Source organism: Thunnus thynnus, chromosome 15 (assembly GCF_963924715.1).
Source record: "Thunnus thynnus chromosome 15, fThuThy2.1, whole genome shotgun sequence".
Lineage (NCBI taxonomy): Eukaryota > Metazoa > Chordata > Actinopteri > Scombriformes > Scombridae > Thunnus > Thunnus thynnus.
In genome coordinates, this window is record NC_089531.1 from 8,143,764 (window position 1) to 8,171,317 (window position 27,554).

At 37.0% G+C, this 27,554-nt stretch overlaps 3 protein-coding genes across 17 annotated transcripts in view; all 3 read left to right on the forward strand.

Moving 5' to 3' along the window:
• LOC137198404 (CD209 antigen-like protein E) overlaps positions 1-16,802 on the forward strand; it is a 35,576-nt gene extending 18,774 nt beyond the window's left edge. For 3 of the 8 annotated variants that reach the window (XM_067612247.1, XM_067612248.1, XM_067612244.1), the window contains one exon: positions 5,272-6,019. In XM_067612247.1, coding sequence (XP_067468348.1) covers positions 5,272-5,476 — 205 coding nt within the window. In that variant the 3' untranslated portion in view covers positions 5,477-6,019. Of the gene's footprint in view, positions 1-157; positions 278-428; positions 665-915; positions 995-1,365; positions 1,775-2,704; positions 2,831-3,571; positions 3,650-4,553; positions 4,614-4,754; positions 4,907-5,056; positions 5,182-5,271; positions 6,020-16,127 lie in introns of those variants that run through there. The other 5 variants (XM_067612242.1, XM_067612245.1, XM_067612246.1 and 2 more) reach the window with 5 other exon arrangements.
• Positions 1-27,554, forward strand: part of LOC137198400 (C-type lectin domain family 4 member D-like) — a 56,225-nt gene that overhangs the window by 3,716 nt on the left and 24,955 nt on the right. For 2 of the 8 annotated variants that reach the window (XR_010931638.1, XM_067612228.1), the window contains exons 1-4: positions 22,211-22,564; positions 22,817-22,894; positions 24,511-24,633; positions 24,867-24,944. The exons of 1 other annotated variant lie outside the window; for it this stretch is intronic. Coding sequence is in view for 6 of the 7 variants with exons in the window: in XM_067612228.1 (XP_067468329.1) it covers positions 22,501-22,564; positions 22,817-22,894; positions 24,511-24,633; positions 24,867-24,944 (343 nt within the window). In the remaining variant the exon portion in view is untranslated. Of the gene's footprint in view, positions 1-22,210; positions 22,565-22,816; positions 22,895-24,510; positions 24,634-24,866; positions 24,945-27,554 lie in introns of those variants that run through there. 5 more of the 8 variants (XM_067612232.1, XM_067612231.1, XM_067612229.1 and 2 more) reach the window with 5 other exon arrangements.
• LOC137198405 (CD209 antigen-like protein E) lies at positions 9,934-27,064 on the forward strand. The gene is made up of 9 exons (XM_067612249.1): positions 9,934-10,384; positions 10,536-10,780; positions 11,078-11,156; positions 13,461-13,586; positions 14,323-14,400; positions 15,410-15,469; positions 15,611-15,762; positions 15,913-16,037; positions 25,693-27,064. The coding sequence occupies exons 3-9, from the start codon at positions 11,138-11,140 to the stop codon at positions 25,889-25,891; spliced, it is 759 nt and encodes a 252-aa protein (XP_067468350.1). The 5' UTR covers positions 9,934-10,384; positions 10,536-10,780; positions 11,078-11,137; the 3' UTR covers positions 25,892-27,064.

Sequence of the window (27,554 nt, forward strand, 5' to 3'; positions counted from 1 at the left end):
ATTTTCTGCAACTTCAGAATTCTCAAATTCATCAGATTTTTTTTCCATATAAATTTGAGGTATATTTACAGATATGCTAATTGAATTGTTTGAGGTAAAGTCATATTTGTATTTAGTGTACTTTGGATTATAATTAGGAAGTAATTAGGAAGTCTGGGAGCAATTTAGAGGAAAGTGTTATTATTTCTCCACCAATTATTCATCCTGGGAAGAGAGCAGACATCTCTGCCGAAGTCATGGAGGAGACCTGGTGAAGATAGACAGCATGAAGGAGCAGGTATAAAACACTGCAGCAGGTTCATGTAGAGCACTGACTCTGTTCTTTTGTATTTTATCACATATTTGTGATTGTGAAGCAGTTAACATGGTGTCTCAGCACAGAAAAGTCATGTTACATATCATCATTTTCATCAACTTTTCCTCTTCAGACATTCTTGGAGAAGAAACTGAGTGACAAAATGAACAATGAAGAGGACAAGTTCTGGGTCAGACTGACAGACTCAGAGGAAATGGTTTTGGGTGGATGACTCACCACTGAGCACAAGGTGTGATTGTTGTGAAAACATTTTTGGGTGACAGGAAGTTTTTCACACAGTGGTAAAATACCAGAGATTAATGTGGAAGCTCACAACCCTAAAGAGAGAGCAGTGGAGAAAGGTCAATGGTGAGTCTTAAATACAATGCTCTATCTATCTATCTATCTATCTATCTATCTATCTATCTATCTATCTATCTATCTATCTATCTATCTATGCCAAAGCTTTTCAAAAAGATACCGAATACTTCCACAAGGTGTTTTCATTTGTTATAACTTGAGTAAAATATGAACATTTACAGAATAAATGGAAATTTTATCTTCACAGATTATTTCAAAAGGACCCAACAGCAGTTTAGTGTTGTGTTCTTTTGTTGCAGAGAAAGCTTCCTCAGTGACTGTCACCCTTTACTCTGAAGTCAGGATCTTGAAAACTCTGCATGATGAGTCACACAGAAGGTAAAAACTAGAAATGGAGGTGGTGGTTAATCTACTCGGAGGGGAACAATGACCTGTGACCCTACAGTCAGACCCCAGAGGTCATCATCAAGCAAACAGCCACCAGTCTAACTGAAATTGTTGTTTTTCCAAGAGAAAAACTTGTATTCTTCTTCTAAAAGACTGCATCCTTATGTTATCTTAATGTGCTTGAAACCAGCTTCAGCGTTGTATCCTATAAATAAGTATTTCCTGTTTTTACAAAGTAAGCCAAGTTTGTGGTTAAACTTCTTTACCAGTTAATCACACGTCATTTGTCCTGTAAGATCCTCTTGATGACCACTTTTAAGTTGATTAAATTTTCTGCAACTTCTCAAATTCATCAGATTTTTTTTCCATATAAATTTGAGCTATATTTACAGATATGCTAATTGAATTGTTTGAGGTAAAGTTGTATTTGTATTTAGTGGACTTTGGATTATAATTAGGAAGTACGCCTGTTTTACTGCTTCATCAGCAGCAGAAGAACTTCGTCACACAGTCTTCAGCTGCCTGAATGAAATATAGACATACTTCCAGGTTTGACCAAACCTTATGGCAAATATAATGTAACTTTAAGTTTTTAATCAGACCGTGTTTGTGCAGCTTTATTTGTACATGTCATCTCTTGTTTAATCTCTCCTGTTTTTCTTAACTGTTACCTGCCAGTCAACAAAGAAAAAGCCCATGAAGAACATTTTTGAAGAACTTTAAGTTATCTGACACACAAAGTATCAAGTCTGAAGGTCTCTTTACCTTTTGGTAAATTACTTGTCTTGCTGATTGTTATTTGTATGCAACCAGGAGTGTTTTTAAGTCAAAAGAAATTAAAAGGAGAAAAATAGTTTTTATTCTTTAGTTTGAGTAAAAGTGAAGGATTTTTACTTTTATCTTTCAATTAAGTTCAGAATTTTACTCTCATCAGTTGGATAAATACTGGCCTTAGTGTTGAAATCTTGGCTGTCTTTGGTAGTATTTTTTAATGAAAGATTTTTCAACGATGCAAAGATGAAAATCCAAAATTGCACAGAAAATAAGTCAACGTTAAGTTTTCTGCAGGTACAATAATATGAACATCTGTGTGATCCTCTAATACAACAGTCCTGCAAAAAATGCTACCTTATAATATTCTGTTTCTGTGGAGATTATGTCAGAGAGGTTTTAAAGGACGGGTTCCCAGTTTTTCAAGTCTGTCTTAAAATGAACATTGAAACAAGTTTTGCTCACTTTAATCATTCCACCTGTTCATACTGGTTATTATAAGATCCTTTCTAAATATGCTTACAATGTAAGTGGGGCCAAAATCTACAGTCCTTGTTTTGTGCAAACATTTATGGAAATGTTTATCTGCTTATATGAGGCTTCAGCAGTCTGAGTTAGTCATATCAAGTGGATATCTGCCACATTTACAGTCTTTTTAGCATCAAAGTCCCCCATCACTTACATTTTAAGTTCATTATGAAGGGATCTTCTAATGGTCAGTATGAACAGGAGAAATGATTACAGCAAGAAAAACATGTTTCAATGTTCATTTGGGCTCCTGACTGTTGTTTTAAGACAGACTTGAAAAATTGGGAATCCGTCCTTTAAGTCTGGCTGCATTATATTGTACAGGTGTGCATGTTATTGTGTCAATACTCTGTACCCAAACTCAAGTCTAATTTACATCTCAGTCTCTTCTAACTGTAACAGGTGAAGCTCTTGACTCCCAACAACATGCAGTGTCAAAAGGAGGGTCAAAGGTCACATCAGAGAGAGTGGCCCTGCTGGTTCTCAGCGCTCTTTTGGTTGCCGCTCTCATTGTTATTTATCGTGTCTGTAAGTTTGTACAGTTTTATCAAAGTAGTTTTACTTTTAGAACAATCAGGTGGCTGATCTAAAATAACTAAACTTAGCTGAAAAACTTTAATCACCTCATTTACAGTTTTTCTCAGTTGCTTAAAGCACATTTTCTGAAACAATGTTGCAGTTCTCAAAACACTAAGAAATAAATCACCACATCATTTTATACTGTGCTGCACTTCAACTGTCCAGCAAAAGACCAACTCAAGATATTTATCTTTATTGTCAAAGTAACTTCATCAATCAGTGCTTCTCTGCCAGCAAGTGATGTTTCTTATTGTCTTTGCTCAGGTCAAGACAGTTAAATGTCGAAGGATTTATGACCAGAGTCCCTTTACCTCTATAGTACATGCACACAGGTCACTTATTTCACTATTGATGGAACCTGTATTTAACAAGTCCACAAAAATAAGCACTTATTTAATAATTTATTAAATTATTAATGATCTCAAACTACTAATTTGTACTCTCAATTTAATAATTCAATAATTGTTGTGGGTGTACAACATGCAAGCATGAATTATTAAATTTAAAAAAATATTAAAACCTGTGGATTTGAGAATTTCATTTTTGAGAATTCTGATATTCATTTGTGCCAAAGCTACTGAGAAAAGCTGTAACATTAGTGAGTTTTGTCTTTCAGTGAATCTAGATTGTCATCATTGCTCATTATCAAGCACTGATTAACAAAAAGAGGTGTCTCTTTTCCCCCATCAGCTATGGTCAACATGCAAACCAAGGAAAGTCTCCAAATGCTGAAAACCAAGTACGAAGATGTACAAAGACATCTCAATGGTAAGACTGTCAGAGTTTGGGTTTGAAAGTGTTGACAAACTAATACAACACAAAAATGTCATCTTAAAATGTGAGGTTTTGTACTTAACTTGACGTTACAGCATCATACCTGCATCAAAAAGAGACAGAAGACAGACAGACCTTATCATAGGCTCCTGTCCATTGTGTAACATTTCTCTCACTTGCACCATGCATTCTAGCCACTGAGAGCTCTACAATGATCACATTGAGAAATGTGTTTAGCCATTGTGTTCATGTAAGTGTGTGAGGAAGTTGCCGGTGGAGAGCCAACATCTTCTTAGCTGCGGAGCTTGGATTGTCCTCCTAACTTCAGTAGGCCAATGATCCCAGTTATTAATGTATTTTAATGTAATTGCTCTTTCTATGTTGACAATAGTGTGAACAGTTTTGTTAACACAACTGAAATTGATTTTCTAAATTATTTTCATAACAGACAGGCTCTAATAAGTAATGCATTTTCCCTTCACATTTGTTCTCTGATGCTGTTACACCCTCTAATAATACTACAAACAGACCCAAACACAAACAACAGATACAGTCAGTCAGATGGGATCGATTTTATTATTTATTTTGCATCAGTTGATACTGAATGTGTCAGTAAGTTGCAAGGTAGGTGCCTTGCTCAAAGGCAGCATGTTGTATCTATGAAGGTTCATTTATTTGTTCTAATTGTTTCAGCTGCTCTCAGATTCAAACTCTTCCTCCTCAAAGTTTCTGCTGCCCCCAAATTACACAAATATAAACTTGTTAAACCTCACTGAAGTCTTCATGAGAATCTCTTCAAAGGTGATTCATGCCTGAAATGTCAGAGAGGCTGGGAGCAACATTTCTAAATAAGAATGATGAAAGTGACATTTCTTTTTTATCCTTTCTTTTTCAACAGAGACACTCTCTAGAAAGATGGTGCCACCTTCCTGCCCACAACCTCCTGAAATAAAACCAAGTAAGTGATGGATTCTTCCTTCACACTTTTGTAACCTCTGATGATGATTATAGAGGCTATAATAGATTGACAGGTAACAAAAGTTAGATAAACAGTGATTTGTTCCACCTGACTCAATTCCTTGCTGTAATCTCTTCAAAGGTGATTCATGCCTGAAATGTGACAAAGACTGGGAGCAACATGGAGGAAAGTGCTATTATTTCTCCACCACGACTTCATCCTGGGAAGAGAGCAGACGTTACTGCCACAGTCAAGGAGGAGACCTGGTGAAGATAGACAGCAGGGATGAGCAGGTATAAAACACTGCAGCAGGTTCATGTAGCACACTGACTGTGTTCTCGTGCATTTTATCACATCCTTATGTTTCTGAATCAGTTAACATGGTGTCTCAGCACAGAAAAGTCATGTTACATATCATCATTTCATCAACTTTTCCTCTTCAGATATTCTTGACAAAGGAACTGAGTGACAAAATGAACTATCATGAGGACAGGTTCTGGATCGGACTGACAGACTCAAAGGAAGAGGGCGAATGGTTTTGGGTGGACGACTCACCACTGAGCACAAGGTTTGATTGTTGTGATAACATTTCCAAAAATAAAAAAATCTAATCAACTCATTTTTATTTAACCAAGTCTCTCTGTTCTCCATCCTTTAGTTTGTCTTTCTGGAGCAAAGATGAGCCGGACAATTGGAAAGGAAAAAAAGGGGAAAATCGTGAAGGAGAGGACTGTGTGAGGATGGGAGAGAAAGGAGAAGCTGAAGATCTGAACTGTTGGTCTGATAAATCCTGTGACGTGCCTCAAAGAATTATTTGTGAGAAACAAGCAGAAAAAGGATTTATTAGGGTTATGTGTTTCTGAAATCCAGTTGAGCTCAGACTTCTCAGACTATTTACAGTTTTCATCAGTTACTTTGGCACAATTATCAAATAAAAATCATGATTCTTACAACACAGTGTGCTATTCTAAAACCTGCAGTTCATTTTCTCACAACTGTATTCACGTTTCTTGTTTGTTGTTTCAAATATATGAGTCCAAATATGTTCAGATGATCCAGTGATGTATTGAGTTAGTGTCTCTACTCTCACGTCTCTCTACTGAACAGTATAACTGTCAGACATGAACATCAAAATGTTCATTGTGTGCAGCAAACTGTCCAAACTTTTCAAACATACATGTGTCATATATTTCAAAAATATAATAATAGATGAACATTTCAGTTCAAGTGGTAAAATGTTTGTCCTCAAACTTTAGTGCAGCTTATCACATGTTAAATGTAGTTTACAGAGTATCTCAGGGATTCCCATGTGATATGGAGGGGAGGGTTACACCATGACAAAAATATTTTGCTGGAGGACATTTACAATGTTTCTTTTTAAATAAATACTTACTTATGCACATGCATTTCTGTACTGAGGCCTTTGTTTTTACTGTACTTTCATTTATGTATTGTCCTTTTTTACATCACTGTTACATATATACTTACTGTCATTAGGGGACATGACAGAAAGGTGAACCGTGACAGTAAATACACAGTTGAAAACGGTGTTTGTATGACATGAGTTTATTCAGTTGGCTGTAGAGGCTATTTGACCAAACCAACAATGAATTGATCTACTTACAAGTATTGTGTGTGTATCTAAAGCCTAATTGATCTTATTCCTCTGTGCTGTAGACCTCCATTGTTGCCCAAAAACTATTAAAAAACATGTCAATTAGGCAAACTGTTGCACTGGGTCACGTGTTCCTTCATTACAAGGGTTTGGTCATGTTAGTTTGTCTAGAGACGGCACCAAAGACTAATAATAGCGATCATGTTTTCAGCCTCCGGAAGTTAAACGCAAGTTACGAAACACCAAAGTAACAATTAACAAGCTGGAGGCAGATCTAGCAACCAAAGAGGAACTCAAAAGAGGAACATGAAAAGAGAAACTACACATCATCTTAAAGAGATACGTCTCCAAAAGAATTCCCTGGAGACCCCACAAATGAATCGCTTCTGGAAGGCGGAGTACACCTCCATGACAGCAGGATGGGAGGCAGGCAAAGTAGCGGCCTCGGAGCTGAGAGATGAAACGCTCCAGGTGAAGCTGCGGATTCAGGATAAGTGGCAGAAAAAACGTGAAGTAGCTGGAAGAGCCGCTCAACCAGAGAGACACTGAAATCCTGACGCTCAGGAAAGAGAAGAAGAATCTGTCCGAGAGGCTGACGGAGATCTCCATCCAGCTGAGCAGCAGAGAGACTGAACTCCTCCAGAGCCAGAAAACTTGGCAGAACAAGTGCGATGCTCTGGAGGAGAAACTCACAAAGGAGCTGGCTGAGAAAGAAGAGACCTGGGAGGCCAGAGTTAAACAGATGGAGGAGGAGAAGAAGAAACTGGAGGAACTCTGTTTGAAAAAGATGATGTTCAGACGTTCCTGGTCTCACAAGAAGAAGGCGAAGACAGACAGACAGAGGAGGAAAAAACAAAGAAGGAAAAGAAAGAAAAGAAACAGACAGAAAAAGAGGAGAAGACTGAGAAGAAAAAAGCTTTTTGGAGCTGGATGTAGAAGAAGAAGAAGAAGTGTGACAGCGACAGTAACGTGGAGGAAGCTGCTGGTTGTTCAGCACAGGCCGGACAGCAGTAGCTCCCTCTTCCTCCCCCCTTCACCTCTCCACCTTCCCTCCATCTCCCTCTCTCTATCCTCCCTCCTTTCCTCCCTCACCCCCACCCTCTCTCCAGTCCTCCCTCTATCTTTCCTAACCTCCTTCCCTCTTCAGGGCGGCACATTGGCTCAGTTATCAGCACTGCAGCCTCACAAACACCTCCACCTGACCAGCTGCTTATTTCTGTGTGGAGTTTGCGTGTTCTCCTCGTGTCTGTGTGGCTTTTCTCCCAGCACTCCAGTTTCCTCCAACAACACAAATACATGCAGGTTAGGCTGATTGGAAACTCTGAATTGCCCCCAAATTGAACAAAATACCTGATTAAAATTCAAATAAAAAAAATTTGACAGTGTCTGCCTCCATAAGTAAGAACATATCAGTACAAATATATGACTTTATACTGGGAATGTTAGAAAGTAGAGGCTCTCTTATCAAATATTATGTTTCTAAGTTATGATTTAAACAAGATTAAAGCTCCTTTCAGACAGAATGAACATCACAGGAGGAGGTGAGGAATGAAATATTCTCTGTGCTTCTCTTTAATGGTTCCTGACAGCATTTTAACTGTAGGGAAATGACAGGATATGGTCTGCAATAGACATGGACATTCAGCAGGACAGAGCAAAAAGCCAAGAATATCAATACATGTTCATGTTTCACATAAACGTGAATCAATATCATTCAGTGTGACTTCTTCTGCCCTCACTATGCGTGTAGGTGCACAGCTCTGCAGCGACTTAAACACACTTCCAGTAAAGGTTGAATACAGCAGGTTGGGGCACATATCCACTTGATATGACTAACTCAGACTGCTGACGCCTCATATAAGCTCCACATGATTATTAAATGAATTTTCACACAAAATGACTGTGTGGACACACTGTGGATTTTGGCCCCCATCATTTACATTGATAGCACAGATGAAGGGGATCTTTAAACAGCCAGTATGAACAGGAGGAATGATTACAGATTACTGAGAACCTCTTTCGCTGTTCATTTGGGCATCTGACTGTTGTTTTCAGACAGACTTTAAAAATTGTGAACCAGTCCTTTAATATCCTCTTCACTTTTTGTTCTGCTGCCCCCAAGGGGCCAAAAAGATGAATGCAGATTTAAGTTGACTCTTGTTTGATAGGTTACATCCACTCCTTTCACTGGGAAATCTTTGAATATGTAAATATTTTTCATCTTGAAAGTTTAACTGTTGGACACAAGATGTCTCGTAATCCACTGAAAAGTCCATTCTCAGTGTTTGTGTGCTGCAGGTTTCAAGTTTCCACATCACACTTGTGTTGTTTCATACTGGACCACGATTGGTTTCCCAAACTAGTTGTGATATCACAAATCATGTTTGTAGATACACACCTTATACTCAGATTTTAGGTGAGCACAGAGAGACTTTTCCCCCTGAATACAAACTCTGCACACACATCATTCAACACAGTGATGCTACACACAGCTTCACTGTGTTGAATGATGTCAAATGTAGTTTCTTCAAGATGCTCCACAAAGGAAGGGGTCACATGTAACAGATGACAGACAGTGATTGCACATAATTTGTGCTAAATATAATCTGACACATTGTTTTTAAAGGGGTCTGCATGGCAGTAAAAATGCATTATTATCTCATTTCAACTGTCTTATTTGTTGTGTTCTCCTGCTCCAGTTCTTTCTTTTCCTGCTGTAGAATATGTTGTAACTAAAGAAACTTGCAACTGAATATATAAAAAAGGTAAAAAGACCACAGCAATAAAAACAGAGATTAAAAAAAAATATTCTGCAAGCAAAGATTCACAGTAGAGATACATCCAGAAGGGGGCAGTACGTCCACATCTGCTGTACTTCTAAATTTGTGTTCATGAATATGAAATGTTTTGTTACTGACTCTTGAGACTCTAGAGCAGGGGTCAGCAACCTTCAGCGTACAAAGAGCCATTTGAGCCCATTTCCCACCAAGTAAAACACACCTGGAGCCGCAAAATCTGTTTGATCCTTAAAATGACGATTACACCACTTATAGTTACACTTATGAGTGAATATCTAATTAGGGGTGCATATTTCGCATAAACAAAAACGTACAAATGTATTGTGTTTTCTCAATAAAACAATCAGTGGTTTAAGTTAAAATATTCATTCATTCAACATTAACAGCTTTTTTGATATTTTAAGGGAAAACATATTTTTTCTAGTTAGTTAGTCAACTATGTTATGGACAACCTGTCTGCCATTACAGACTGACTAAATGCTTTACTATTCTGCCATATGTACAATGATTTTTTAAAAGTTATTTTTAAGAATTTAATATTTTGCAGATATAATAGTGATATGCTCATGTAACATACGCCTCTTGCATGTTACATTAAATACATTAGTTGTGCTTTAAATGGTCACTATGTCTAACAGCAAAATCTTTTAATATAGAATAGAATTTTGTCAGTAATTTTACCTTTATTTAATATTTGTAAGGTGTACATATTTGTGTTATTTTCATTATTTTATGCTGTTATGTTATATCTAATATTTAATACTTGGCTACATAATATCCAAGGTAACGATGCAGCTATAAAGCCCATCACCGGGGGAACAAGTCAGACCGGGCACATCACAACACTAAACTGCAACTCCCATGATCCCACGCTACTTCACACCGTCATCACACTCCGTCTTTTGTTATTGTTTTGATTGAGAGACCCCCAGTGGCTGAAATTACATATTATGTGTTTAAATTTGTGAGTAGGAGTAAAAGTGAAGGATTTTTACTTTAATCTTACACTTAAGTTCAAAAGTGTACTATTAGCAGTTGGATAAATATTGGCCTTGTTTACCTCTGATGTCGAAATCAATCAAATTAAATTATTTCCAAAGTAAAAAGTTTGTAGCCATGGTTACATGTTCTTATAGTGATAGCAGTACTCATATAAAGTGTTATTGTTGTGTATCAACTATATGTATGTTGTTAAGTTGTTAAAGATGATTCAAGGCCTGAAATGTGACAAAGTCTGGGAGCAATTTAGAGGAAAGTGTTATAATTTCTCCACCAATTATTCATCCTGGGAAGAGAGCAGACATCTCTGCCGAAGTCATGGAGGAGACCTGGTGAAGATAGACAGCATGAAGGAGCAGGTATAAAACACTGCAGCAGGTTCATGTAGAGCACTGACTCTGTTCTTTTGTATTTTATCACATATTTGTGATTGTGAAGCAGTTAACATGGTGTCTCAGCACAGAAAAGTCATGTTACATATCATCATTTTCATCAACTTTTCCTCTTCAGACATTCTTGGAGAAGAAACTGAGTGACAAAATGAACTATGAAGAGGACAAGTTCTGGGTCAGACTGACAGACTCAAAAGTAAGAGAACAAATGGTTTTGGGTGAATGACTCATCACTGAACACAAGGTTTGATTACTGTGAAAACATTTCTGGGTAACAGGAAGTTTTTCACACAGTGGTGAAATACTAGAGATTAATGTGGAAGCTCACAACCCTTAAGAGAGAGCAGTGGAGAAAGGTCAATGGTGAGTCTTAAATACAATGATCTATCTATCTATCTATCTATCTATCTATCTATCTATCTATCTATCTATCTATCTATCTATCTATCTATCTATCTATCTATCTATCTATCTATTTATCTATCTATCTATGCCAAAGCTTTTCAAAAAGATACTTACTATAAGAATACTTCCACAAGGTGTTTTTATGTTATAACTTGAATAAAATATTAACATTTACAGAATAAATGGAAATTTTATCTTCACAGATTATTTCAAAAGGACCTAACAGCAGTTTAGTGTTGTGTTCTTTTGTTGCAGAGAAAGCTTCCTCAGTGACTGTCACCCTTTACTCTGAAGTCAGGATCTTGAAAACTCTGCATGATGAGTCACACAGAAGGTAAAAACTAGAAATGGAGGTGGTGGTAAATCTACTCGGAGGGGAACGATGACCTCTGACCCCTACAGTCAGACCCCAGAGGTCATCATCAGGCAAACAGCCACCAGTCTAAACAAAATTGTTGTTTTTCCAAGAGAAAAACTTGTATTCTTCCTCTAAAAGACTGTAATAATCTTAATGTGCTTGAAACCAGCTCCAGTGTTGTATCCTATAAATTTATATTAAAATTAGCAAAGTATTTCATGTTTTTACAAAGTAAACCAAGTTTGTGGTTAAATTTCTTTACCAGTTAATCACACGTCATTCGTCCTGTAAGATCCTCTTGATGACCACTTTTAAGTTGATGAAATTTTCTGCAACTTCAGAATTCTCAAATTCATCAGATTTTTTTTCCATATAAATTTGAGCTATATTTACAGATATGCTAATTGAATTGTTTGAGGTAAAGTCGTATTTGTATTTAGTGTACTTTGGATTATAATTAGGAAGTACGCCTGTTTTACTGCTTCATCAGCAGCAGAAGAGCTTCGTCACACAGGCTTCAGCTGCCTGAATGAAATATAGACATACTTCCAAGTTTGACCAAACCTTATGGCAAATATAATGTAACTTTAAGTTTTTAATCAGACCGTGTTTGTGCAGCTTTATTTGTACATGCCATCTCGTTCTCCTGTTGAATCTCTCCTGTTTTTTTGAACTGTTTCCTGCCAGTCAACAAAGAAAAACAGAAAAATAGAAAGAAAGAAAGAAAGACAGAAAGAAAGAAAGAAAGAAAGAAAGAAAGAAAGAAAGAAAGAAAGAAAGGCACTGGGTGTGAGGAGATCTACAATTATACCATTAAAGGAGTGAAGACAGGAAGGCAGATAACAAATGAGGAAGTGGCCATGAAGAATAATTTTGAAGAACTTTAAGTTATCTGACACACAAAGTATCAAGTCTGAAGGTCTCTTTACCTTTTGCTAAATTTCTTGTCTCGCTGATTGTTATTTGTATGCAACCAGGAGTGTTTTTAAGGCAAAAGAAGTTAAAAGTAGATAAATAGTTTTTATTCTTTAGTTTGTGAATAGGATTAAAAGTGAAGGATTTTTACTTTTATCTTTCACTTAAGTTCAAAAGTTTACTATTAGCAGTTGCATAAATACTGGCCTTGTTTACCTCTGATGTTGAAATCAAGGAATCAATGAAATTATTTCCAAATAAGGTTTGTATCCATGTTTACATGTTCTTATAGCGATAGCAGTACTCATATAAAGTGTTATTTTTCTCTATCAATTATATGTTTGTTGTTATATTTGCTATATATTCATATGTCAATGCATGTAGCAAACAAAATAAATACCCAGCTCAGAGGACCACGTCTTGGCTGTCGTGGTCATTCGGTTTCAATAATATTTTATTAATAAGAGATTTTTGGACTATGAAAAGATGAAAATCCAAAATTGCAGACAAAAATAATTCAACATTAAGGTTTCTGCAGGCACAGTAATATGAACATTTGTGTGATCCTCTAATAGCAAAAAAATGCTACCTTATAATATTCTGTTTCTGTGGAGATTATGTCAGAGAGGTTTTAAAGGACGGGTTCCCAGTTTTTCAAGTCTGTCTTAAAACAACAGTCAGTTTTCAAATGAACATTGAAACAGGTTTTGCTCACTTTAATCATTCCTCCTGTTCTTACTGGTTATTATAAGATCCTTTCTAAATATGCTTACAGTGTAAGTGGAGTCAAAATCTACAATCCTTGTTTTGTGCAAAAATTTATGGAAATGTTTATCTGAAGATAATATGAAGCTTCTGCAGTCTGAGCTAGTCATATCAAGTGGATATCTGCCACATTTACAGTCTTTTTAGCATCAAATTCCCTCTTTGTGTTTCCTTGTTGAGCTGCGGTGGAAGTATAGTAACAAAAAGAGGAACTTTGCCACTAAAAAGACTGTAACGTTGAAAGATATCTACTTGTTTTGACTCATTTGGATGATTGAAGCTTCATATTAGCTTCAGATAAAGTTTTAAATACATTTTTGCACAGAAGGAGGACTGTGGATTTTGTCCCCCATCGCTTACATTGTAAGTTCATTATGAAGGGATCTTCTAATGGTCAGTATGAACAGGAGAAATGATTACAGAAAGAAAAACATGTTTCAATGTTCATTTGGGCTCCTGACTGTTGTTTTAAGACACACTTGAAAAATCCTCCTTTAAGTCTGGCTGCATTATATTGTACAGGTGTGCATGTTATTGTGTCAATACTCTGTACCCAAACTCAAGTCTAATTTACATCTCAGTCTCTTCTAACTGTAACAGGTGAAGCTCTTGACTCCCAACAACATGCAGTGTCAAAAGGAGGGTCAAAGGTCACATCAGAGAGAGTGGCCCTGCTGGTTCTCAGCGCTCTTTTGGTTGCCGCTCTCATTGTTATTTATCGTGTCTGTAAGTTTGTACAGTTTTATCAAAGTAGTTTTACTTTTAGAACAATCAGGTGGCTGATCTAAAATAACTAAACTTACCTGAAAAACTTTAATCACCTCATTTACAGTTTTTCTCAGTTGCTTAAAGCACATTTTCTGAAACAATGTTGCAGTTCTCAAAACACTAAGAAATAAATCACCACATCATTTTATACTGTGCTGCGCTTCAACTGTCCAGCAAAAGACCAACTCAAGATATTTATCTTTATTGTCAAAGTAACTTCATCAATCAGTGCTTCTCTGCCAGCAAGTGATGTTTCTTATTGTCTTTGCTCAGGTCAAGACAGTTAAATGTCAAAGGATTTATGACCAGAGTCCCTTTACCTCTATAGTACATGCACACAGGTCACTTATTTCACTATTGATGGAACCTGTATTTAACAAGTCCACAAAAATAAGCACTTATTTAATAATTTATTAAATTATGAATTATCTCACACTAGTAATTTGTACTCTCAATTTAATAATTCAATAATTGTTCTGGGTGTACAACATGCAAGCATGAATTATTAAATTTAAAAAAAATTAAAAAAAATTTGAGAATTTCATTTTTGAGAATTCTGATATTCATTTGTGCCAAAGCTACTGAGAAAAGCTGTAACATTAGTGAGTTTTGTCTTTCAGTGAAACTAGATTGTCATCATTGCTCATTATCAAGCACTGATTAACAAAAAGAGGTGTTTCTTTTCCCCCATCAGCTATGGTCAACATGCAAACCAAGGAAAGTCTCCAAATGCTGAAAACCAAGCATGAAGATGTACAAAGACATCTCAATGGTAAGACTGTCAGAGTTTGGGTTTGAAACTGTCCACAAATCTAACACAAAAATGTCATCTTAAAATGTGAAGATTTGGATTTAACTTGGATTGTCATCCTTCTTTTGTCATAAAATGTTTTTTTCTAATTAATTTTCTCAAAGGAGGCAATGAAATTACAACCAATACACATAAAATACAGATCTCAGGATAAGTTGAAACGTTACAGCATCATACCTGCATCAAACAGACAGAAGACAGACAGACCTTATCATAGGCTCCTGTCCATTGTGTAACACTTCTCTCACTTGCACCATGCATTCTAGCCACTGAGAGCTCTACAATGATCACATTGAGAAATGTGTTCAGCCATTGTGTTCATGTAAGTGTGTGAGGAAGTTGCCGGTGGAGAGCCAACATCTTCTTAGCTGCGGAGCTTGGATTGTCCTCCTAACTTCAGTAGGCCAATGATCCCAGTTATTAATGTATTTTAATGTAATTGCTCTTTCTATGTTGACAATAGTGTGAACAGTTTTGTTAACACAACTGAAATTGATTTTCTAAATTATTTTCATAACAGACAGGCTCTAATAAGTAATGCATTTTCCCTTCACATTTGTTCTCTGATGCTGTTACACCCTCTAATAATACTACAAACAGACCCAAACACAAACAACAGATACAGTCAGTCAGATGGGATCTATTTTATTATTCATTTTGCATCAGTTCATACTGAATGTGTCAGTAAGTTGCAAGGTAGGTGCCTTGCTCAAAGGCAGCATGTTGTATCTATGAAGGTTCATTAATTTGTTCTAATTGTTTCAGCTGCTCTCAGATTCAAACTCTTCCTCCTCAAAGTTTCTGCTGCCCCCAAATTACACAAATATAAACTTGTTAAACCTCACTGAAGTCTTCATGAGAATCTCTTCAAAGGTGATTCATGCCTGAAATGTCAGAGAGGCTGGGAGCAACATTTCTAAATAAGAATGATGAAAGTGACATTTCTTTTTTATCCTTTCTTTTTCAACAGAGACACTCTCTAGAAAGATGGTGCCAACTTCCTGCCCACAACCTCCTGAAATAAAACCAAGTAAGTGATGGATTCTTCCTTCACACTTTTGTAACCTCTGATGATGATTATAGAGGCTATAATAGATTGACAGGTAACAAAAGTTAGATAAACAGTGATTTGTTCCACCTGACTCAATTCCTTGCTGTAATCTCTTCAAAGGTGATTCATGCCCGAAATGTGACAAAGGCTGGCTGCAACGTGGAGGGAAGTGCTATTTTTTCTCCATCACAACTTCATCCTGGGAAGAGAGCAGACGTTACTGCCAAAGTCAAGGAGGAGACCTGGTGAAGATAGACAGCAGGGATGAGCAGGTATAAAACACTGCAGCAGGTTCATGTAGCACACTGACTGTGTTCTTGTGCATTTTATCACATCCTTATGTTTCTGAATCAGTTAACATGGTGTCTCAGCACAGAAAAGTCATGTTACATATCATCATTTCATCAACTTTTCCTCTTCAGTCATTCTTGACAAAGGAACTGAGTGACAAAATGAACTATTATGAGGACATGTTCTGGATCGGACTGACAGACTCAAAGGAAGAGGGCAAATGGTTTTGGGTGGACGTCTCACCACTGAGCACAAGGTTTGATTGTTGTGAAAACATTTCTAAAAATCAAAAAATCTAATCAACTCGTTTTTATTTAACCAAGTCTCTCTGTTCTCCATCCTTCAGTTTGTCTTTCTGGCGAGAACATGAGCCGGACAATTGGGACAGGGAAAATCCTAAAGGAGAGGACTGTGTGAGGATGGGAGAGAAAGGAAGACCTGCAGAGCTGAACTGTTGGTCTGATAAATCCTGTGACGTGCCTCAAAGAATTATTTGTGAGAAACAAGCAGAAAAAGGATTTAGTAGGGTTATGTGTTTCTGAAATCCAGTTGAGCTCAGACTTCTCAGACTATTTACAGTTTTCATCAGTTGCTTTGGCACAATTATCAAATAAAAATCATGATTCTTACAACACAGTGTGTTATTCTAAAACCTGCAGTTCATTTTCTCACAACTGTATTCACATTTCTTGTTTGTCGTTTCAAATATATGAGTCCAAATATGTTCAGATGATCCAGTGATGTATTGAGTTAGTCTCTCTACTCTAGACGTGTATATCAAAATGTTCATGTATGCAGAAAACTGTCCAAACTTTTCAAATATACATGTGACATATATTTCAAGAATATAATAACAAATGAACATTGCCGTTTTAGTGCAGCATATCACATGTTAAATGTAGTTTACAGAGTATCTCAGGGATTCCCATGTGATATGGAGGGGAGGGTTACACCATGACAAAATTATTTTGCTGGAGGACATTTACAATGTTTCTTTTTAAATAAATACTTACTTATGCACATGCATTTCTGTACTGAGGCCTTTGTTTTTACTGAACTTTCATTTACGTATTGTCTTTTTTTACATCACTGTTACATATATACTTACTGTCATTAGGGGACATGACAGAAAGGTGAACCGTGACAGTAAATACACAGTTGAAAACGGTGTTTGTATGACATGAGTTTATTCAGTTGGCTATAGAGGCTGTTTGACTTTATTATTTGGTTTGTGTGTGTAAGTCTCAATAAGAAATTACAATAATAATTTATTTAATAATAAGAAAAGTTTTGAGTGCTCAGTATAAAATGGTGTGGTGATTGCTCTTAGTGTTCACAGAGCTCTGACAGTGTTTCAGAAAATGGTTAAAAGGATAAGGCTGGCGATTTTCTACATTTTTCTTATTGTTAACAAATCTCATGTTTGGAGCCAAACCAACAATGAATTGATCTAATTACAAGTATTGTGTGTGTATCTAAAGCCTAATTGATCTTATTCCTCTGTGCTGTAGACCTCCATTGTTGCCCAAGAACTATTAAAAAACATGTCAATTAGGCAAACTGTTGCACTGGGTCACATGTTCCTTCATTACAAGGGTTTGGTCACGTTAGTTTGTCTAGAGACGGCTCCAAAGACTAATAATAGCGATCATGTTTTCAGCCTCTGGAAGTTAAACGCAAGTTACAAAACACCAAAGTAACAATTAACAAGCTGGAGGCAGATCTAGCAACCAAAGAGGAACTCAAAAGAGGAACATGAAAAGAGAAACTACACATCATCTTAAAGAGATACGTCTCCAAAAGAATGCCCTGGAGACCCCACAAATGGAGCGCTTCTGGAAGGAGGAGTACACCTCCATGACAGCAGGATGGGAGGCAGGCAAAGTAGCGGCCTCAGAGCTGAGAGATGAAACGCTCCAGGTGAAGCTGCAGATTCAGGATAAGTGGCAGAAAAAGGTGAAGTAGCTGGAAGAGCCTTTCAACCAGAGAGACACTGAAATCCTGACGCTCAGGAAAGAGAAGAAGAATCTGTCCAAGAGGCTGACGGAGATCTCCATCCAGCTGAGCAGCAAAGAGACTGAACTCCTCCAGAGCCAGAAAACTTGGCAAAACAAGTGCGACGCTCTGGAGGAGAAACTCACAAAGGAGCTGGCTGAGAAAGAAGAGACCTGAGAGGCCAGAGTTAAACAGATAGAGGAGGAGAAGAAGAAACTGGAGGAACTCTGTTTGAAAAAGAAGAAGATGTTCAGATGTTCCTGGTCTCACAAGAAGAAGGCGAAGACAGACAGACAGAGGAGGAAAAAACAAAGAAGGAAAAGAAAGAAAAGAAACAGACAGAAAAAGAGGAGAAGACTGAGAAGAAAAAAAGCTTTTTGGAGCTGGATGTAGAAGAAGAAGAAGTGTGACAGCGACAGTAACGTGGAGGAAGCTGCTGGTTGTTCAGCACAGGCCGGACAGCAATAGCTCCCTCTTCCTCCCCCCTTCACCTCTCCACCCTCCCTCCATCTCCCTCTCTCTATCGTCCCTCCTTTCCTCCCTCACCCCCACCCTCTCTTCAGTCCTCCCTCTATCTTTCCTAACCTCCTTCCCTCTTCAGGGCGGCACATTGGCTCAGTTATCAGCACTGCAGCCTCACAGAAACACCTCCACCTGACCAGCTGCTTATTTCTGTGTGGAGTTTGCGTGTTCTCCTCGTGTCTGTGTGGCTTTTCTCCCAGCACTCCAGTTTCCTCCAACAACACAAATACATGCAGGTTAGGCTGATTGGAAACTCTGAATTGCCCCCAAATTGAACAAAATACCTGATTAAAATTCAAATAAAAAAAATTTGACAGTGTCTGCCTCCATAAGTAAGAACATATCAGTACAAATATATGACTTTATACTGGGAATGTTAGAAAGTAGAGGCTCTCTTATCAAATATTATGTTTCTAAGTTATGATTTAAACAAGATTAAAGCTCCTTTCAGACAGAATGAACATCACAGGAGGAGATGAGGAATGAAATATTCACTGTGCTTCTCTTTAATGGTTCCTGACAGCATTTTAACTGTAGGGAAATGACAGGATATGGCCTGTAATAGACATGGACATTCAGCAGGACAGAGCAAAAAGCCAAGAATATCAATACATGTTCATGTTTCACATAAACATGAATCGATATCATTCAGTGTGACTTCTTCTGCCCTCACTATGCGTGTAGGTGCACAGCTCTGCAGCGAGTTAAACACACTTCCAGTAAAGGTTGAATACAGCAGGTTGGGGCACATATCCACTTGATATGACTAACTCAGACTGCTGACGCCTCATATAAGCTCCACATGATTATTAAATGAATTTTCACACAAAATGACTGTGTGGACACACTGTGGATTTTGGCCCCCATCACTTACATTGAAAGCACAGTTGAAGGGGATCTTTAAACAGCCAGTATGAACAGGAGGAATGATTACAGATTACTGAGAACCTCTTTCACTGTTCATTTGGGCATCTGACTGTTGTTTTCAGACAGACTTTAAAAAATGTGAACCAGTCCTTTAACATCCTGTTCACTTTTTGTTCTGCTGCCCCCAAGGGGCCAAAAAGATGAATGCAGATTTAAGTTGACTCTTGTTTGATAGATTACATCCACTCCTTTCACTGGGAAATCTTTGAATATGTAAATATTTTTCATCTTGAAAGTTTAACTGCTGGACACAAGATGTCTCGTAATCCACTGAAAAGTCCATTCTCAGTGTTTGTGGGCTGCAGGTTTCAAGTTTCCACATCACACTTGTGTAAGTTTCATACTGGACCACGATTGGTTTCCCAAACTGGTTGTGATATCACAAATCATGCTTGTAGATACACACCTTATACTCAGATTTTAGGTGAGCACAGAGAGACTTTTCCCCCTGAATACAAACTCTGCACACACATCATTCAACAAAGTGAAGCTGTGTGTAGCTTCACTGTGTTATAGATACTGGGAAAAGGGCAGGGCTAACGAGGATGATGCAGGGCAAATGAGGAGGGAAGAGTGGAGGGAAAAGCAGGCTGGGAACACAGGAGGAAAAACACAGGGCAAACTGAAAACTAAAAACACAGCATACACATGAATATAACTTAAATACACAAGTCACAATGAGCAGAAACAGCACAAACACCTCAACATAACATTGACAACCTTAGCATCCTTAAAGAACTCAAACATACATTGCTGTTGACATAAACATCAAACAACAAGTTTGTCAAGAGGAGTGGCCTGCATGTAACAATAAAATAGGACTAAAAGACAACTGTTGCTCTCAGTTTCAGTTCACTGAAATCATGCTTGTAGATTGGCCCCTTAAACTTAGAAACAAACTCTGCACATACATCATTCTGCACAGTGAAGCTCAGATATCCAACTGAAGGAACAAGAAGAAAAACATATTTTTGAGTGGAGGGGGACTTTAACTCATTTTTCCACTCAAGCAAACCTTCATTTATTGATTAAGACTGTGGGGTACAGCTGAAAGCTCCAGAAAAATCTCTTTACATTGAGTGTTAAAGATCATTTGTGATGTTGGAAATTGTACAACATAAATACAAAAATAAATAAAGGTCTGTCTGTCTGTCAGTTTACTGTAAAATGCTGTGAAGAGAAGAAGTTCAGGCAGAGCAAAAATGAGGAACTGCCAACAAATAAGGGTAATAAAAGGGTATAAATATTTTGTCATCCGTTTGTCAAAGTGTGAAAGCTTTGTGTTTCTTGTTCGTCTTTTTCTTTTTTCTTTTTATATTATATTATATTATTGTTGTTTTATTAACATCCAACTTTAAGATTCTGTGTGTGCGTGTGTTCATGTATAAATACACGTGAGTACTCACAGTTGTGTGTCTGATGTTTAGATCTTAAACTGTAATGTGTGCAGAGACACCTTGAGTGATGTGTACTATAAAAAGAATTAAGTTGAAGTAGAATAAACAGCTCAGAGCTCTGGGTAAGGGAAGTTAGAGCCCGCTCAAGATGTGTGAGTGTGTGAATATGCACCAGATGCACCTGGGCCTCCACTAACATTTCACTGTGTGTCTTTAACCTGCAGAAGTACTTTGTTAATTTGCCATTATTTTGCATGAAATTGAACTTTTCCTAATCCTGTACATACATCCTGTTTTTCTGATTTGCCAAAGAATCTGACTCCTTGAAAAAATGTAAGGATATTTGAAAGTTGTTTTATTTATTGACACATTAACGTTCCTACAGGCAAAAATTGTTTATTATGTGCAGACAGAAGGTGTGATCGCAGTAATACTAACATCTGTGTAAACTAATGCAACAAATACCATTTTTATGACATTTATAATCTTTCATTTCTGTCATAATGATATCAGAGAGCTGTTGGTTCAACTGGTAATTTCTGCATTTAACAGAATGTTCAACAGCTTCCCAACAAGCGGTGTCAAATGGAGGGTCAAAGGTCAAATCACTGAAAGTTGCCCTGGTGATTCTCTGTGTTCTCTTGGCAGTTGTGGTCATCGCTCTTTGTTATGTCTGTAAGTTTGAACAGTTTTATTAAAGTGGGTTGATGTAGATTAACCTTCAAAATTCATAAGATATCTGCAGTAATTATTACTCATAGTTACATTATCAGATAAACATCATCAGTCTAATCTTGGAAAGGAGTTAAGTTTCCTCTGATAAACAGACTCCTGCTCATTATCAAGGACTGACTGAGTTACTAAAGAAGTGTTTAAAGCTTTACTGAGTACTTTGGTTTTAAAAACAGATTATGATCACATGCAAACCAAGAAAAAGTACCAAACACTGACAACCGAGTATGAAGCTCTGAAGAAAAATTTCACAGGTAAGAGTTTGAGTTTGACTCTTTCTACAAGGTTCTGTCCACATTTTCATGCAAACCTGTTAACTCCATCTGCTGTTGGCTTTGAAATAAAATCCTTCAAAGTTTAAATACATTTGTTTGTTTATTGAGCGAGAAAGTTAATTAAAAACAAAACTCCACTGATGAAGACCCTGAAATGTGGTTGAAAGCTCTGGAAAAGTAATCTTTATTGAGCGTGAAAGTTCATCCTAGATGTTGGAAATAGTACAAAATAAATATAGAGTTTAAAAAAAAACTTAGTGATAGGTCCACTTACTGAGAAAACCCCATATACTGATCTGAGATGTACTTGAATGCTCCTAAGTGCCTTTTAGGCTCCGTCTATTTTTTGCAGGAGGAGTAAAAAAACTGATTATGTTTCAGGAGAGTTTCAGAAGGTTTCTGATTGGTTGTGATGAAATAATAATGTACAATACCATAGCAGATAATCTTAAAACAAATGATAACTTTAATTCAAATTTTGATACTCTACACTTACACAGCATGGTTAGTTTACATTTTTTTGGCATCATCTTTTTACACAAAGACAAATCTTTCACCTCTTAAGAGTAACTGATGTTAGCGTTAGTCAGAGTTCAGATTCCTGACTATCTCACTGTTTCCATGAAACCCTCAAACTTAACCAAAAAAAACAGACTACATAATAGAACACATCATCCATCTCTGACTTCATTGATAAAAAAAAATATTTTAGTCCGAACAAAAGGGAAGTGACACAAATTTCGAGGAGCAACAATCTTGATAAAGCACTTCCTCGGACTTGAGTCAGACAGGAAGATTTTTTTGTGAAACTCAAATATAGTTCTCTCTCCTTCGTCTCTCTCAGAGTAACAGATGGTCACACAGCGGAAAAATGCCTGAAACTGAAGTACTCTACTCTGATGTTAAATTCACAAAAAAGAAAGGAGACACCACTGGTAAGTCTTAAATACTATTAATGATGAATGATTGATTTCTCCTCACTCTTACATTTCTAAGACTGCTATGAAAGCTGTCAAAGCAATGCTTCCAAGAGGAGTTTCTTTTGTTTATCAGAGCTGGAGTTAAACGTGAATATTTATAGAATAAATGGATCTAACAGCTTCCACACTCACATGGATGATTTTATGAGTTAGCACATGTTTGTGGCGCATTTAGCAGCAGTTTGAGGTTGTGTTTTTGTGTTGCAGAAACCGCTTCCTCATCGATTGAAGCCACTTACTCTGAAGTCAAGATCTCGAAAACTCAGCCATCCACCGAGCTGCCTGGTAGGTAATAAACAGGGATAACTAAACTAGAGGGTGAACTGTCACCTCCAGTCAGTTACCATAATACCTTTTTGATTTTGGGTGCTTTAAACGAATGCTGCTGTTCAATCATACAGAGCTTTCTTCATTAGATCATTAAAGATGAGCTCAGTCCCTCGAAACAAAAAACATAAGATTATATTAAAAATACAAAAAGTTCAAGGCAGTAGATTTGATTCCTTTGATGAATTGTATTACGTAAAAATAAAATGTATGTGTTGTGTACAGCAAAATGTATCAAAGAAATCAAATTGCCAACCTGAGTTTTTTTGATATTTAAAAATACTGTATTCTCATGTAACTTTAATGAACTTGAAACCACCTTCAGCAATGTATAATAATGTTTAGTTCAGCTAAAAGGAGGATGAACTATATTCTGAAGTTCATTAACGGTTCAAGAAAGATAGATTTGAGATATATTCACAGTTGTAAATGAATAATTTTAGGTAAATTAGGAAAATTGCCATTTTGTGTGTTTTTCACTACTGATTATAGTATATATTTATAGTTCTGTGCAAAGGTTTTAGGCACTACAAGTAAAGTTAGGGTGCTTTAAGAAACATTGCCATGAATAGTTTTTATTTATTAATCTCCCTCTTTCAGTGTGTCTTTCACTGCCTCTCTGCTAACTGTTAACTGACAGACTGTCAATCAGGAAACAATGAAAGAAACTGCTGAGTGAAGAGAAGGTCTGTCTGTCTGTCAGTTTACTGTAAAATGCTGTGAAGAGAAGTTGAGGCAGAGTAAAAATGAGGAACTGCCAACAAATAAGGGTCATAAAAAAGGTTATAGATATTTGCATAAATATTTAGTCATCCGTTACTCAAAGTGTGGAAGCTTTGTGTTTCCTGTTCGTCTTTTTCTTTTTCTTTTTTCTTTTTATGGTCCCTAATAGTTTTACTGGGTTGGTAAACAACATGAGATTTTACCATAATATTATATTATATTATATTATATTATTGTTGTTTTATTAACATCCAACTTTAAGATTCTGTGTGTGGGTGTGTTCATGTATAAGTACACGTGAGTACTCACAGTTGTTTAGATCTTAAACTGTTATGTGTGCAGAGACACCTTGAGTGATGTGTACTATAAAAAGAATTAAGTTGAAGTAGAATAAACAGCTCAGAGCTCTGGGTAAGGGAAGTTAGAGCCCGCTCAAGATGTGTGAATGTGTGAATATGCACCAGATGTACCTGGGCGTCCACTAACTGAAATGTTTCACTGTGTGAGTGTCTTTAACCTGCAGAAGTACTTTGTTAATTTGCCATTATTTTGCATGAAATTGAACTTTTCCTAATCCTGTACATACATCCTGTTTTTCTGATTTGCCAAAGAATCTGACTCCTTGAAAAAATGTAAGGATATTTGAAAGTTGTTTTTTTTATTGACACATTAACGTTCCTACAGGCAAAAATTGTTTATTATGTGCAGACAGAAAGTGTGAACGCAGTAATACTAACATCTGTGTAAACTAATGCAACAAATACCATTTTTATGACATTTATAATCTTTCATTTCTGTCATAATGATATCAGAGAGCTGTTGGTTCAACTGGTAATTTCTGCATTTAACAGAATGTTCAACAGCTTCCCAACAAGCGATGTCAAATGGAGGGTCAAAGGTCAAATCAAAGAAAGTTGCCCTGGTGATTCTCTGTGTTCTCTTGGCAGTTGTGGTCATCGCTCTTTGTTATGTCTGTAAGTTTGAACAGTTTTATTAAAGTGGGTTGATGTAGATTAACCTTCAAAATTCATAAGATATCTGCAGTAGTTATTATTCATAGTTACATTATCAGATGAACATCATCAGTCTAATCTTGGAAAGGAGTTAAGTTTCATCTGATGAACAGACTCCTGCTCATTATCAAGGACTGACTGAGTTACCAAAGGAGTGTTTAAAGCTTTACTGACTACTTTTGTTTTAAAAACAGATTATCATCACATGCAAACCAAGAAAAAGTGCCAACCATTGACAACCGAGTATAAAGATCTGAAGAAAAATTTCACAGGTAAGAGTTTGAGTTTGACTCTTTCTACAAGGTTCTGTCCACATTTTTATGCAACACTGCAATGTAACTTTAATGTTACTTTACACATTTTAGATTATAGTATATTTTCATTTCAGCTGACCAGTTAGATGATATAAATTTATTTTCAAGTTGTTGTCAATTATTATTCTCAACTTTTTTGACCAGTGTGAAAGATTTCTAAATAAGTGACATTTTTTTTTATCCTGTCTTTTTGACGTGATTCAAAATGTGACAAAGACTGGGAGCAACATGGAGGGAAGTGCTATTTTTTCTCCACCACAAATTCATCCTGGGAAGAGAGCAGATGTTACTGCCAAAGTCAAGGAGGAGACCTGGTGAAGATAGACAGCAGGGATGAGCAGGTATAAAACACTGCAGCAGGTTCATGTAGCACACTGACTGTGTTCTTGTGCATTTTATCACATCCTTATGTTTCTGAAGCAGTTAACATGGTGTCTCAGCACAGAAAAGTCATGTTACATATCATCATTTCATCAACTTTTCCTCTTCAGATATTCTTGACAGAGAAACTGAGTGACAAAATGAACTATCATGAGGACAAGTTCTGGATCGGACTGACAGACTCAAAGGAAGAGGGCGAATGGTTTTGGGTGGACGACTCACCACTGAACAAAAGGTTTGATTGTTGTGAAAACATTTCTAAAAATCAAAAAATCTAATCAACTCGTTTTTATTTAACTAAGTTTCTCTGTTCTCCATCCTTTAGTTTGTCTTTCTGGCGAAAAGATGAGCCGGACAATTGGAAAGGGGAAAAAGGGGAAAATCGTGAAGGAGAGGACTGTGTGAGGATGGGAGAGATAAAAGAAACTAAAGATCTGAACTGTTGGTTTGATAAATCCTGTGACGTGCCTCAAAGAAGTATTTGTGAGAAACAAGCAGAAAAAGGATTTATTACATGTTCCTGAAATCCAGTTGAGCTCAGACTTCTCAGTCTATTCACAGTTTTCATCAGTTGCTTTGGCACAATTATCAGATAAAAATCATGATTCTTACAACACAGTGTGCTATTCTCAAACCTGCAGTTCATTTTCTCACAACTGTATTCGCATTTCTTGTTTGTTGTTTCAAATATATGAGTCCAAATATGTTCAGATGATCCAGTGATGCATTGAGTTAGTGTCTCTACTCTAGACGTGTATATCAAAATGTTCATTGTATGCAGAAAACTGTCCAAACTTTTCAAATATACATGTGACATATATTTCAAGAATATAATAACAAATGAACATTGCCGTTTTAGTGCAGCTTATCACATGTTAAATGTAGTTTACAGAGTATCTCAGGGATTCCCATGTGATATGGAGGGGAGGGTTACACCATGACAAAAATATTTTGCTGGAGGACATTTACAATGTTTCTTTTTAAATAAATACTTACTTATACACATGCATTTCTGTACTGAGGCCTTTGTTTTTACTGTACTTTCATTTATGTATTGTCTTTTTTTACATCACTGTTACATATATACTTACTGTCATTAGGGGACATGACAGAAAGGTGAACCGTGACAGTAAATACACAGTTGAAAACGGTGTTTGTATGACATGAGTTTATTCAGTTGGCTGTAGAGGCTGTTTGACTTTATTATTTGGTTTGTGTGTGTAAGTCTCAATAAGAAATTACAATAATAATTTATTTAATAATAAGAAAAGTTTTGAGTGCTCAGTAGAAAATGGTGTGGTGATTGCTCTTAGTGTTCACAGAGCTCTGACAGTGTTTCAGAAAATGGCTAAAAGGATAAGGCTGGCGATTTTCTACATTTTTCTTATTGTTAACAAATCTCATGTTTGGAGCCAAACCAACAATGAATTGATCTACTTACAAGTATTGTGTGTGTATCTAAAGCCTAATTGATCTTATTCCTCTGTGCTGTAGACCTCCATTGTTGCCCAAGAACTATTCAAAAACATGTCAATTAGGCAAACTGTTGCACTGGGTCACATGTTCCTTCATTACAAGGGTTTGGTAACGTTAGTTTGTCTAGAGACGGCTCCAAAGACTAATAATAGCGATCATGTTTTCAGCCTCTGGAAGTTAAACGCAAGTTACGAAACACCAAAGTAACAATTAACAAGCTGGGGGCAGATCTAGCAACCAAAGAGGAACTCAAAAGAGGAACATGAAAAGAGAAACTACACATCATCTTAAAGAGATACGTCTCCAAAAGAATTCCCTGGAGACCCCACAAATGAATCGCTTCTGGAAGGCGGAGTACACCTCCATGACAGCAGGATGGGAGGCAGGCAAAGTAGCGGCCTCGGAGCTGAGAGATGAAACGCTCCAGGTGAAGCTGCGGATTCAGGATAAGTGGCAGAAAAAGGTGAAGTAGCTGGAAGAGCCTCTCAACCAGAGAGACACTGAAATCCTGACGCTCAGGAAAGAGAAGAAGAATCTGTCCAAGAGGCTGACGGAGATCTCCATCCAGCTGAGCAGCAAAGAGACTGAACTCCTCCAGAGCCAGAAAACTTGGCAGAACAAGTGCGACGCTCTGGAGGAGAAACTCACAAAGGAGCTGGCTGAGAAAGAAGAGACCTGGGAGGCCAGAGTTAAACAGATAGAGGAGGAGAA

Bases quoted from the DNA above. Each gene is read 5' to 3' on its own strand.
- LOC137198405 (XM_067612249.1), top strand. The intron at 14,401-15,409 runs GTAAGACTGTCA...CTTTTTCAACAG, and splicing joins TGTACAAAGACATCTCAATG to AGACACTCTCTAGAAAGATG. The intron at 15,470-15,610 runs GTAAGTGATGGA...ATCTCTTCAAAG, and splicing joins ACCTCCTGAAATAAAACCAA to GTGATTCATGCCCGAAATGT.